Source organism: Serinus canaria, chromosome 18 (assembly GCF_022539315.1).
Source record: "Serinus canaria isolate serCan28SL12 chromosome 18, serCan2020, whole genome shotgun sequence".
Classification (NCBI taxonomy): Eukaryota; Metazoa; Chordata; class Aves; order Passeriformes; family Fringillidae; genus Serinus; species Serinus canaria.
In genome coordinates this window covers 3,308,351-3,322,763 of record NC_066331.1, presented here as the reverse complement: position 1 = coordinate 3,322,763, position 14,413 = coordinate 3,308,351, and the positions used below count along the sequence as shown (strand labels likewise).

The following is a 14,413-nucleotide window of genomic DNA, read 5'->3' as shown; positions in this document are numbered from 1 at the left end:
TTTTCTCAAAAATGCAAAGTATGTACCTCCAAGTGATCCCAAATGTTGGTCTTGGGGATGGATATGGCCAGATATCCAAGGCAGGCTTTGCATTGTAATTGAAATAAGGAACCTCTCTGATCCCTCCTCTCCTGGCCAGCTTTTTTAAGTCATCATTGGGTAAAACAAATATGCTTTTTTTACTGCTTTTGGTAACAAATTTCCTATAAGACGGCAAGGCAGTTCCAGAACGAGTTTTTTTGGGTCTTGTGAATTTCATTAACTTCACTTTGTCTTTTGTGGAATATTCTTTGCTGACAGTCATGGAAGTCACCAATGTGCCTTCTGGGGTGGTCAGTGAGTCGGTGACTGTGGTTGTCACCACTGTTTTACTGTGCTCCTGGACAGAGATGACATCAGAGTTACTCTCTGAGGCTGGAGTGGTGAGCTTGGTGACAGTGGTGGTGGTGGTGACAGTGGAGATGGCACAGTTTTCTGTAGAGGAAACAACTGTGGTCTTCTCATCACTGGCAGCTCCAGTCTCTGCAACCTTAAACACAGTTTTGGACTCTGTGGACACAGTTGAGGTTGTGGTAGTCACTTCAGTAATAACAGTTTTCATTTTACTTTCTCCATTAATATTTTCCATTTTATATGTCTGTACCCCATTCTGGTCAGCAAAGTGACTGCTCAAGCTGGATTCCTCACACGAGGTTACAGGAGATGGAGCAACTTTCTTCTCCTCACTTGCTTCAGTTTCCATAGATTCTGTTTCACTGTTCAGGTTATTTTCTTTACAGACAGGCTGTGTTGGCACGGAAGCAGAGCCCACACTGGCAGATCTCTCAGGAGAAAGCTGGTTTTCTTCACTTTTCTGCACACACTTGGGCACTTCATCTGCTGGCTGAAGACTGTCTCCAGACTCAGACTCAGGTGAGCTCTGCAGATGTGACTTTGAGTCCACATTATTTTTATCCTTTGTGTCCTCTCCCATGATGTCACCATTCATAAATGGTTTTACTGAAGATTCCTTAAAAGTCAATGGTTTTATTTCATGTTCTGGAATGGCTTTATTAATATTATTAACTTTTGGTTCAATATCACCCCCTGCCTTAGCTTCACAGGCATTTTTCACTAAGCAGTCATCATTTGATAATGCTTTAATGTCATTGTCTTTCCCATTCATTTGAAATGATGATTTTTCTTTTTCTGTCTCAGTTTCTTCATCTTTGTTATTCTTTTTGTCAGTAATAGTATTTACATTTGTCTGATCAAGATATTTGTTCATGGTACCTGTCTCCACTTTCAGTTCCTGACCTTTCTTTCGACCATTAGCCTCTGTTAGTTTAGAGCTCAGTAAATCTTTGTTATCATTTTCCCCATCCATGTGTTCCAGACTTTGACTTTCAAGGTTTCTTTCAGAAATCAGCCCTGTTTTAAATGGCTCTAGATCTTTATTAGCTGATTTTTGGTGAAATATCATCTTTTCAGATTTACTTTCAGTCTTAACAGGAGCAATTTCTTCCTCCATTTCACTTTCTTGAGAGGACATGGTTTCCATATGGCTTTTTATCATACAGTTGTTTTCTGGATCTTTGCTTTGCTGTTCAGAATCCCCTTCTGAGCCTGGTTTTTCAAGAGTGTCCACAGCATCTCTTCTACAGCTGCTTTCAGGTACCACTGGCCCTAAGTTTTCAAGTTCTCGCTGAGAAACTCTGGTAATAGGTAGCTTTTGTTTCAAGGGTTTTTCAGTTGTTTCTGAACCATCCCATTTGATTCTGCCTTCTGCACTGGTTTGTTTCAAGCCATCCACTAAGGAGCTCTCAGACTCTCCAAGAGCCTCTTGTCCTTGACTCTTACCAGCAGTCGAAGGTGCAGGGTTGTTTTCTCTGCCATCATTCTGAACAGAGCTGTCTCCTTCAGAGGATTGAGGGGAGCTCTCATCCAGCAGCTGCCCCACTTTTGAGAGCCTGTTTGACAAAGGCAAAGAAGGTTCATCTTCATCCCCAGGTTTGGTAGAGGAAATGCTGCTGATGGGCAAACAGTCCTGCTCTGCATCTTCAGCTTGGGTCTTGTCTGAGATGTAGCTTTGATCCTGGGAAGGAGAGCCAAACTGGCTTCCTTCTTTCCCATTCCTGGCTTGTAGCTCATCTGTGTTTTTCTGGGGGCTCACAGACCGAATGCCCCCAGTTTTAGCACCAGCCTCCAGCTTCATCTTTTCCAGACGCTGTTTTTCCTCCAGTGTAAACTGCTTGATTCGCCGCTCCAGGAGTCCATCCAATTTTGATGATTTGACTTTCCTTTTGTAGCAAGTCCTTAAATGAAATCCCTCACTGACATTGATTATATCCCGCTTACAATGACTTTCCTCATCTTTTATGGAGGATTCAATTTTCACATCATCCACATCCATAGGTTCTTCTTTGATGACTTTATCATTTTCACCATCCATGTCTTTTTCCACTGTGAAGAAGAAGCAACTCTGAGTCAGTGAGCCCCCCAATAATGAATACAAATTATATTTTTACATTAAGTACTAAGAAATAAATGGGGCTTTTCGCATATTAAAAGATTTCAATTAAAAAAGGAACAAAAGCTTCAGACACTACTACAATGGATAGCAGGCAATCATTTAACTAAGACATTTTAGATTTCTTGACAAAATCTGTTACACAGTTTTTTACTGGTTATTTCTGGGGTTCTATGCTTTTACTCATGCAATAACATGAGCTTCACAATAACAAAAGATTATCACCTGTGTCTTTTGCATGATCTAAGTTTTCAGAAACTGTGTCAACTTCTAATTTGTCTTCATGCAACTTTTCTTCTTTTACTTGTACTTTCTCCAAGGTTTCTGAAACATCTGCCTTGTCTTTTGCTTGCAGATCTCGAGAATCCTTTGCTCTGTCTCTCTCTGGTTTTACCTTAGCTGCACCTTTTCGTTTATCCAAGTTGCATTTTTCATCTTCGCTCTTTGCTATTAACAAATTAAATTATTTCAATTATCCAGAGTATTTTTTGTACTCTGCCACATTTGAATGCATGTTAGTTTATCTCTCAAATCATTTGCACACCATTAGTGAAATTCAGAAAGAAAATTAAGCATCTAGTGGTAACACCATAGATTAAACAGTGCACTACTGCACATATATACACACCCCCTCAATATTTAAGGTGTTATTTTTTGGTTTTGATGCTCTACATAATTTTTATCTACCTTTAATTTAAATAAGGTTATACAAAGATGCACAAGTGTTACACAAAACATAACTGAAACAATTTAATGTAGCTACAAAATGTCTGTGACAACTAAACAGGTTACACTACCAAGATTACCAGATATCCACAAAAGCTTTGCTGGAAAATTACTCCTAAAGTCTCCTTAAGAAATATTAATTAATAACTGCTATTAAAAAAAAAAAGTAACCAATGCAGACACTTACTTGATAGCAATTTTCTGTAATTTGCATTAGTATTTCCTGGCAGTTTGGGCATAAACCTGTGGACATGGGTTTTACTAATCCAGCTCCAGCCACCATATCCTGTTACTCTATATTCCTCTCCTTTTTGTTTCCAAACCTGTAAATATTTTTAAAAAAGTAATATTAATGATGGTATTTCCTGCATTATTAATGTAGAGTTTTTGAATCAACCTGTATGCTTGTTACAACAAGTGAAGAGCAAAGAACTACTCCAAGAAAAGCAGTTCATATCTGCTGTATCTGAGAGGATTCTACAGTAGTTCCCATCATATTGTTCCACCTTCCAAAGGCTGGATTTTCTGGGGACAGGGACAGACACACAGACTAGATTCTAGTAACCCCCTAGAACCTTCCATTAGGAAAGGCTGCATTTGCAGACCAGGATCTGTCACTCAGGCAGTGTCAATAAGAGCATGACAAATCAAATTCAGTTCAGACCAAGATATTGTGCTTGAATACATGGCCACGGCTCCTGCTTCCATGTAGGACTAACACAAGGACATGAACACTGTAAGCTTAAATGAAAACAGAGAGTCAGAAATCAACAGTTTCTGTGCTTTCTTTGTACTTCCCACAAAAGAAACTCTCACCTGGTGTTTGACAGGAAATGTGTATTTCACCCATGTAGCTTGCTGCATTGTTTCTTCTTCTTCTTGTTTTCTCTCTTTTTTTTTCACTTTCTCCTTTTCTTCTCTTTCTATTGCTGTCATTCTGCGTAATCTAAACCATACAGATTTAAGTGCATTTAAGTACAGGATTTTGCAAGCAAATATAAGATGTCAAGAGCACATAATACCCCTTTGAATAAGTTTAAATATCTGAAGTTAAGAGGAATGCCCACTATCAGGTTTTAGGTATTACTTGTAACAGCAACATCATTTTTTTCCTATTTCAGTGAGGCAAACACAGCTGGATGCAATTGTGTCTAACACTAAACACATCTGTTTTCTGCTCCTATGACAAAATGAGAGACAAAACCCAGACTCCACTGAACTGAGAGTGTTGAAATTTGCTCTTCTACTGTCCCAGAATTTTAGCAGTTTTGAGACTTTGGCTCAGATAAATGCAGGAGCAATGACACTATAAAAATATTGTCATGTTTTTTCAGTGCTTCTGTTTGAGAAAATACACTTTAAGTGCTGAATGACTATTCCAATTTAAACACAGTTCTTACAGGCTTAGAGGAACGAGCAATTGCAAACCAAAGTAAAATTCTCAATATTTTAATATTTATTAATTTTACCTCGTATGCCCCAAGGATTCCCGCCAGATGGGCAGCATGACAACTGGTTTGATTGCACACTCCAAAATAGCCAGTGCTAGTGCAAATTCTCTGGGTTTGCTGCACATCTGAACAGCCTTAATCCAGTTAGACCTAAATTGGAAAAAAGAGAACAATCTGATACACATACATGAACCAGCGTAGCTTGCCATTTAAAGAAGACTTCCTGGTAGGATAAAACCTCCTGTAGTAATACTTTATTCAAGTGTACAACCCTTTTAGCCTCCATCACAAACACACATTATGTTTTATTATGGTGAAACACAGTGCTTGGAAATCACAGATTTGAAAAAACAAAGACTATTGTTTATTAACACTCACAGGTAAAATACAAGAACGTGTATTTCCATTTATTCATTTACCTGTGGGAAGCCCAATTAGGGTGAAGGAAGGATGCTGGGATGTTATTTTCTAGCTGAATAATGGTCAGCCTCAGGGTGGATATGGTGAGAACTTTGGAGCCATGCACAGACCCGTTCCACTTGAACTCTCCAGCTGGGGTCAGGCAGAATTTGTGTGAGAGGTGGCGCCTCTTGTCATGGTCCTCCCTGTGCTGGTGCTTGTTCAGAGCAAAGGAATTGGTGGCATACTGATTGTGATACACACGGTACTTCCCCTCCTGCCCCAGTTTGAAATAGTTGTTGATATTTCCTTTAATCACAACGTCCTTCTTGGTGTTCACTCGGGAGACTTCGCCTTGAGAGTTGACCACCAGAACCTTATGAAAGAAATATTGGAAACTTTTCAGGGAATCTATAAGTAATTCCTTCTCTTTACTTATTTATGATTTAGGCTTCAAATGTCTATATATAAAAGAATAAAAATACCCTGCACCAGTGTGCAGAAACAAATAACTGTTTATCCAATACACGAATACATGTACTTCATCACTGCCTGTCTACAGAGTTGGGATATTCCCAGATCAAATTTAACATTAAAAAACATCATCCAGGCTTCTCAGATCAAACAGGAACCTGTTTTGCTGTTCTGATTGTGCCTATGGAGGGAGAGAGCTCTGGGAAAACAGCTTCACTAAACTCTGGTAAGCCCTCTGTGAACCCCCTCCTTGGTACATCACAGAATTCAGACATGCAGCTTAGGAAACAAGTATCCTGGACTTAGAAAACATGGCATCACTGGACTACTCTGTTTGTCAATAAATTCACTAAGTGTTAAGTCACATGGAAAATCAATTAACAAAAATAAAATGCGTATACAAAATAATATGCAGACAATTGACTGCAAAAAAAGTCCCAATGGTTGAGCATTTCCTTCCTGGAAAAACTGGGCTACTTAATAAAAACAGAACCAAAACAACAAACAACCCAGTCATACAAAACAACTACATCAGTGCACTGGGTCACTGTCATCACTCTGCAGAGAGCACTCAAGAGAGCAAAGGAGAGGGGGGAAAAAGCTTCCTGTGACATTACAATTTCATCATTTGCTAATTTATTATTACTGCCTTTTTTTCAAGTACCTCCATTGCCTGAAAAAAAAATTAAAACTTTTCTGTAAAATTTAGTATCCTTTAAAGAAATTAACATTTTTTCAGAACATTTGTTGTAGTTCTTTGAGTTTTCCAAGATGTGCACAAACCTCTCTGGTTTCTTTATATAACTTATTTGCTTCATTTGCTGCAGCAGCAACCTGCTGGCTTTTCATCTGGCTCAGTTTGCTATCTGGATTTCTCAATCTGGTGAGCATCCGTGTCGAGCCTGGTGTGCCCTTCCCTGCACCTGGAGAATCACTTCTGTCACCATTGGATTTCTCTCCTGCCCAGGAATAAAAAAGGCTTTTAAAACAAATTTAAAACTGGAAGTTTTCCATTGAGGTATGGAAGTTACAAAAAGAACAGAAAGTTTAATGAAAAGATGCATTAAATGAAAGTTGGAGATGTCATTATCCTTATCATCCTTGTTATCAATATAATTATCATCAGCATTATTATTACCTAAATCCTCTGAAGCCTGGGATCCCCTCTCTGCATTTTCAGCATCATCAAGAGTCTTAATGGAGTCATTCTGGCCAGAGCCCAGCTCGCTGCCACTGCTGTTCTCAACATCTGCCTGTGGAGGTGCAGCAGAACCACTGCTGGGGATCATCTGACCAGTTTCTTCTACAAAAGAACAACTTCAGTTTTAGTTTTTTCTTTTGAATTGGATCAATGCAACTTTTTAAAGTTTTCATCAAAACAAGGCAGATGAACATGTTTTCTGGACTGGAGGGAAACACATAGAAAATATTCATTCCCTTCAGAGCACTGTATCCATCAGAGTATTTTTTTTTTCTGTTTCAAGCAGTTTCAACTTCTACATCTCTGAAGAACTGAAATTCGTACTTCTACTTAAAATTCATTTTTATTTCATCCAAGACAATTTTTTTTCTATAGATGCACACACAGATAACCCTGAGACCGTTTGCATTTAGAATTCATAAAATTTGGTCTTTCTGAAGCATCTGATTTTCTCTCTTTTAATTTTCTTGTGCTTTAGCTTTTCCTCAGAGCACACACCTTTCCATTTCCCTTGTTTTCCAATGAGTCTTTATCTCTTCCTCAGCCCTTAATTCTCAGGAATCCCACAGATTTCTGTTCCATTGGCACCACTCTAAATATCAGCCCACTTAAAATATCAGCCCCTTCTCCTGATCTGATGGATCTTGATGTGGCTTCAAATGGGTTCCTGGTCCTCAGCTGTCCTTGTTACCGTCTTGACAGCTCTGGACTTTGTTGTCACCTCACCTGTTGTGCTGCCCCAGTAGGAATTTTTGACTAAATATCACTGAATTGTAGCTACCTTGAAATAAATCCCTCCAGCCAGTAGCAACAAGCCCCCATCCCTCAAAACAGCAAACCCAGCAATGTCTCCTGGGCTTAGTGCCAAAGGGAGACAGTTCAGCTGTTTAAAATCTGCAAGATCTGCCTGTTTCTAGAATTCTTCCAAAGCATCAGGGATTCTGATGTTGTTAAGAAGAGTGACAGAACAAAACTTGGTTTTTGTGAAATATTCACTCCTAGCTGAAGGATGGATCAGATAAATGTTCTGAAATTCTTAGAGGATCCCTAATCTGAATGTATCTTGATTCCTGACTGTGCCAAATGGGTGACCACCACTGTTTGACCCACTTCCCTTTTTACCAAGAGGAAAAATGGACCTGTTTCTATGGCTGTTGTTTGGAGGAGAATGGAAGCACCCAAACCAGACTCTTAAAGATTATTATCCAAATTGCATTTAGCAAGGATGGTAACAGACATTCTCATCTATCTCTGCATTTTACTCCTACTTCCCCCCTTTTCTGGAGATAACTGCCTCACTGATCCTGGTTCAGTATCTCTCCCTCTCTCTGACAGTCTCAAGATGAATTTCATAGTAAGAACACAAACATTGCTGTGAATATAGTGAATTAGACATGAGGAAAAACCTCCACACACACTTCCCTACAAAAAAAGAACTCATGAATATACAACTCACGCAGACGCTTTGGAAGGAGAAAAGTACTTGTGAAAGTATAATAAATAATGATAAATATATAAGTGAATCTTTAAAATAAAATACAAACCCATAAAGGTGTCTGAAACAAAATTATACTCTGTATCTTTTCCATTAAATCTTTACACAGTTATTTTAACTTTAAAAGGGAATAAAAAATAGGAGAACTGGCAAAAATATTTGGTCATGTATCTAAAATATATGGCTTTTGTCTCATACATCAGGGCATTTTCTGTACTTAAAAAGTGTATTATGAGGCTTGCAGATTACAGATTAATCTTAGCTTTCATTTTGTCCTCTTGTTCAGAAAGTTTATTACAAGGTTTGGATGCACTGACTTTCAGAAGTTGAAAAGCTGCAGACTGTGACTGCATAGAGAACTATTTCTGTAGGAGAGAAAACACTTACTACCCCTTTTTAAAACACAACACACCAAGTATGTTCACATCACACATGTTCAGACTTTTAAGAACTGAGAATAAAACTGAAAAGAAAATCCTGATAATTTTAATGGTGATCAGCTGTTTAGAACAACATTTGGTTATGTAGTAAATCCTGTAATAGAATATAATTCTAAATGTAATATAAAGTAATTCTAGAATAGTACACTCATACTTCATGTTACACTCAATCAACTCCCACTTATTCCTAAAGCAAAAGTAAGTTTGTCTGATTTTAAATAGTGTATATTATTACCTTTGAGTCACTGACATGGCAGAACAAAACATGTTAAAATACAATAACCCTTGTGCTTATAATTCTGAAATCTGTTTAAAATTTCCAGCATGACAATTTTAATCTTGACATTTCAGTGCAATGGTTTATTCTCGTGAATGAAAATGCTTTGTTAGTAATTTACACAGTAAATGAGAGGTTAAAATAATAAACAAGCCAGCAGCAAATTAGATTTGAAATAAACTTTGAGAGGATGCTAACAATCATTATGGATCACTATGGAAAAATAAAATATACAGAAAACAGAAAATAAAAAGCTTAGCCATAGTTGTCTTTGGAAGGCATGGAAACAAATGCTAATGTCATGGAGGACCACAAATTTCAAGCACTAGTTGCAAGAAAATTAACTTTGAAATGTTAATAATGACAACGTAGCAGTAAAGGATGGCACTGCAAGCAAACAGCATGAGTGATATACGCTGGGAATGGTTTTAGTGGACAAATCAGAGAGAAAAAGAGATTCCCCAAATTACAGAGGCATTGGTAACAGTGCCTTCTGTACCTGAGAGTTCCAGAGGGAGCTCTGATGCCACCTTCTTCTCTGCCACGCTGTTGCTATCAAGGGTTTCTGACTGACACCCCACTGCGTCCTTCCCTTCAGAGCAACTATTCTCTCCTGCAGAAGGATTTGTGGTGCTGTCATCAGTGCTGGAGGTCACAGAGTTACTTTTATCCCCAACGACTGTTGCCTCTACAGTAAAACGCACAACAAAACTTTAGGGATGTTCTTTATTAGGCCTTAGGATGTCATTTGGCATCATCCATTAAAAGCAACTTCAGCAGCTTTGTTTGTTTGATAATGCTGAAAAAAACGAGCTTTTTCCCTTCCTTTTTTTGGCTATGAGATGGTATTGTCTCAGAATCAAAGAACAAACCAATTGTGAGTAGGAAAAAGTTAAAAATTGTGGCTTACTACAAACATGCTGATCACAACCTGTAAGTGCCACCTGTACCTCAAGGCAGGGTATCTAGGAGCCAGCTGTATAGAAGTAGGAAAGTTGGTGAAATTACTTAACAAGAACAACTCCAACAAAGCACAAAGGAACTGACAAATATCACCTATTACAGAAATATCTCGGAGAATCATACAAAGAAAGTATTGCATCAACACTTAAATAAATGGAGGGTTCACTTCACTTAAATGGAGCTGTTAAAGCACAATCAGTTTCTTTACCTTCTGTTTTCTCTTTTTCCACATCTTGCTCACTCTGTGTTTCCTCAATTTTATCTTGGTCTCCAGATTCTTCCTTGTCTCTCTCAGCATCTGTCTGGTCATTATCAACATCACTTTTGGCCTTTTCTGCTTCCTCATCTCCTGTGTTTTTATCTTCCACTATTTCTCCTTTTCTTGCTCTGATAATGTCCAAAATTTCATCTACAATACAAAGCATGTTGTCAGCTTGAAACAGCAAACCACCTACAGAGCCACGGAGCACAAATAACATGACATAAATCCTGCTTCTGATGTAAGATAAACTAGATTCGATTCAAAGTGCACCACCTATTCTCATTATACAAAATATTCCTACCATTTGCTGCAGAAAGGAAAGACTTGTTGCTGCCCCTGGCTTTGTTTGTAAGGTCCTCTGTCACATCCATGTGCCGATGAATTTCTTCACGCATCTCGTCCAGCGTTTTGCATAGGTCAGCCTCCCAGTAATCCTTGTCCAGGCATTCAATTAACTCTGCCAGCTGGATCTTTGTGCTGTAGTACCAGATTTTCTTATCCTTCTCACTTTCTGAATCTTCCTCTCTGTAGAAGTATGTAAAAAATATTTTAAAATATCTGGATAAATGACAAAAATTGCTATCACCTGCTTTCTGCAGAGCACTATGAAATGTCAATACCTGAGTGGGAATAAACAGATCACACTGCTCATATGCACCCAGTTTAATATCAATATTCCTTTCTTGTTTCCTTACCTTTCTTCATCCCCTCAGTTCTCATGACAACTTCTTCAGGAAAGCTTTGAAGTCTCCTTAAAACTCGTTTGTCCAATCTGACAACAAGGTTTATTCTTATTATATTTACTATTTCTTTAACTGGTAATTTACTACTAAGTCTGAAACAATTTCTAAGACCAGAATCCATAATGGTAGTTTCTGACAGCATATTCAGGAAAAAACCCAGTCAGAAAATTCGAAGTATAGAATGTCACACTTATAAAATATTTTATATTGGCATCCTACAGCATCCACCTGTGAGAGCATCAGTAAGGGATGAGTCATAATACAATCCCCTTGAAAAGGTCAAGGGATTTCCACATTTTTAATCTGCAGTACTCCATGAGCCCAGAATTACTGGTGCCAACAGCACCTCAGCAGGGCCAAAGACCCAGGGGAGCTCCATCAATACCCCAGGTAACATGCTCTCCTGGAGCCTGCAGAGCACAGGGAGGATGCTCCAAGAATTTCTGCAGCTGATGGATTTCAGCTCAGCTTGGTCCATCCTGGGGGGCAGCAGCAGCCAGATCCAGGCTGGCATGAGCCAGATCCAGGCTGGCATGAGCCAGATCCAGGCTGGCATGAGCCCATCATTTCCACAGCACATCCCAGTGCTCCCCACACTGTGTGGGTGCCACTGATTGCCCAGTCTGGCCCTCCCCTGGGCAGAGGAACTGAACTCCTGCTGTATTTGCACCCCCTGTTCCAGCACTGCAGACCTGTGGCTCACTGAGAGCCCTAAACCAGGGTGCTGATAGCAATGGGAAGCTGACTGTAAATCTCAAACCTCTGCCCTTTTGTTGCAGGTTCCTCTCTGCTGGGTCCCTTCCTGTGCCTTACATACTAAGAATGGCACAAATTGGCTTCAGGGATCCAGAAAGACAAACAACCTGAAGGCAACTTGATCATTGTTGTTCTACTGCCTCCCACTCTATATTTGTGGAACAATTAATATTTTAACTCAAACAGAACACTACTGAAATAAGGTGGTTGTGAAGTTAATAGAGGCAGTATTACACAAAATTCAACTACTAACTTGTCACACCATTATTACAGAACAGACTTTAGGTTTTGATGATAAAACCTGGTGTTTTGCAAAGAAACTTGCATGTCTGTTGTAAAGGCCTTTGCTCATGAAAAGCAACTAACTCTGCTTTACCCATTTATTCCTTTAAACTGCCAACATTCCATTAGTTTTAACCACACCAACCTGTTAAGTTTGACACGTTTTCTCAGAAAACAGCTGATTTCAGGAAGACCGTCATGTACAACACACCAAAATGTAACAGCTGAACACTGACAATCATTTGGCTCAGTGGAATATTCTAGGCCTGTAAACTTCCATGTTAAAGAAAAATTACTGTTTAAACCATGTTTCCTCTAAACCAAGAGTTATTTACCAACAACAATAGGAATGACAGCACTTTCATTACTGGTGGTGAACAAAAGCCACAGAAGAGGAAGATAAAGGCAAACGCCCAAAAACCAAGATGGAGGGGGAGATGAGAATGCAAGAATGGGGCTTTACACAGTGAGAGGAAATAAAAGAATGAAATAAAATGCCTAACTAAAAAGGACAGGGAATGGGTGCCTTCTGAGTTTTCCCTAGCAAGTGCAAGACCCAGGCAGGACAGCAGCTGTAAGGCTGCTGTGCTCCTGGCAAACATGGCTGTAGAATATGATGCTGTTATTACTCTGTTTCTTAACTGACCAAAAAGAACTTGAATCTTTAATTTTGAACCCCTCTGTTGTAGCTGTTACAGGATTCTTTGCTAGAGAGATAATGCCATTTATACATCCTCTTATATGACCTAGATATGCAACAATATAAATGCTTTATGAGAGAGTACCTTTGGCTGAAAAAGACCTTTGAGATCAAGTCTGATAATATATACTCATCTCTCCATGAAGAAAGGCTGGGCCTGCATCCATCTGCCAGACAAACATCTTGTACACATTGCTTCTATTTTCATGGTGACCATCCAAGTGTTTTCTTATTTTCATGTTTCCCCCCCATTCAGCAAATCTGAGACTGCTCCAGCAGCACTAATGCAGCCAGGGTGAGAATGTGTGTCACCATAACCTCCAAAGCAGCATCTGGCTCTTCCCTTCCCATCAGCCCTTTCTAGTCTAGGTTTGCAAGGTTCCATTGGACTGAAAAGCAATTAACTGCTGTTTTTAGTTTTCCTGGATAACTCAAGAAAAAGCCTTCAGCCCCACTAAGGGTTTACTGTATTGCAGACCACTTAACCCCAAGGCTCAGTGTTAGAGCTGAGACATCAAACCACCAAGAGTATTCTGCAGAAAGCACCTGGAGCTGATCCCTCCATGTGTGATTTGAGTCCTGCCCATTAAAGAACTGCTCAGATAATATTCTAAAAACAGGCAACGAGGTTATCCAGGAGGATTTTAATACCCTTCTACTTAATTTATATCAGGGTTTGAGCATAAAGTTTGTTTTGAACTGAAGACTATCACAACCTTAACAAGAGAATTTCAGGAATTAAAGAGTTTTCTCTGGAAAAAGCACAGACAGAATGGGAAATGGCACAAACTGGTTGGTCTCTGTGCTTACACCAAGCTCATCTCTGGCCAGACTTTTTTCCAAGACTCAGATGTGTGCCAGGGGAAGACTTGGAGCACACAGCAGGAATCATTCCATGCAATTCATTCTGGCCAACTCAGATAAGACTTAAATTAACCATTATATAATTCCAGCTAACTTTCCCTTAACATCATCTTGTGTTTAGTTAAGGGACACGACTTTTACCCTCGGAAGAAATCAGAGGGGCTGTCACAAAAAGATGGAAATATCCAAGGCTGCACAAGGACCAGCTCCCAGCACTGTTCTCAGCCAGTCCAGACAGATTTGCCAGCTTGGTGCTGGACAGGGGGACTCAGCTGAGTCACACACAATATGTGAGGCCAAGGAGGGAGAAAAGAATCACATGACTATTTCCTACCTCTTTCAGCCTCCTTGGCTGCCAGGAACTATTCACTGGCAGACTGCAGAGACAAGTTTAAAGACTGATAAATGCAATGTAAAAGATAATCAAGACTTTCAAGTAAGGTGATAACAAAATATTTAGTACTAAGTAGCAGATACTTCCTGAATTCCATGATGATGCAGCTGGAAACTGAAGAATTCAGGAAATTGTTTAAAACAATCTATTCAAATGAAGACCCAAACCCTTGTTAATTAACTAGAGAAAATAGAGACGGACCCCCTAAGAACATAAACAGCATGACAAATCTTGCAGACAAAAAAAGCTGAAAGTGCTTTTCACTGTTGAGGAAGATCCATACAACTCAGGAATAACAATGTGTGTCCTATTTCTGCTATCAGAATGAAAGCCAAACAGTTTTTCATTATCTTCTTTCTCAGATAATTGATAAATCCAAAGCATCTCAATATTTCTATAAAGATAAACTTGTTAAAACACTGCAGCAGTTTAGAAGGACAATGCAAGTCAAAGTCCCAAATTTCCTGAGTTAATAAC

At 39.2% G+C, this 14,413-nt stretch overlaps 1 protein-coding gene across 11 annotated transcripts in view; it reads right to left on the bottom strand.

Moving 5' to 3' along the window:
• BPTF (bromodomain PHD finger transcription factor) overlaps window positions 1-14,413 on the bottom strand; it is a 52,508-nt gene that overhangs the window by 22,244 nt on the left and 15,851 nt on the right. For 9 of the 11 annotated variants that reach the window (XM_018918885.3, XM_050981324.1, XM_018918886.3 and 6 more), the window contains exons 3-13: window positions 10,499-10,722; window positions 10,144-10,344; window positions 9,472-9,660; window positions 6,698-6,862; window positions 6,343-6,518; window positions 5,106-5,461; window positions 4,705-4,836; window positions 4,052-4,181; window positions 3,423-3,558; window positions 2,735-2,956; window positions 27-2,442 (exon numbers count right to left, since the gene is read on the bottom strand). In XM_018918885.3, coding sequence (XP_018774430.3) covers window positions 27-2,442; window positions 2,735-2,956; window positions 3,423-3,558; window positions 4,052-4,181; window positions 4,705-4,836; window positions 5,106-5,461; window positions 6,343-6,518; window positions 6,698-6,862; window positions 9,472-9,660; window positions 10,144-10,344; window positions 10,499-10,722 — 4,347 coding nt within the window. The remainder of the gene's footprint in view (window positions 1-26; window positions 2,443-2,734; window positions 2,957-3,422; window positions 3,559-4,051; window positions 4,182-4,704; window positions 4,837-5,105; window positions 5,462-6,342; window positions 6,519-6,697; window positions 6,863-9,471; window positions 9,661-10,143; window positions 10,345-10,498; window positions 10,723-14,413) is intronic. The other 2 variants (XM_050981323.1, XM_050981325.1) reach the window with 2 other exon arrangements.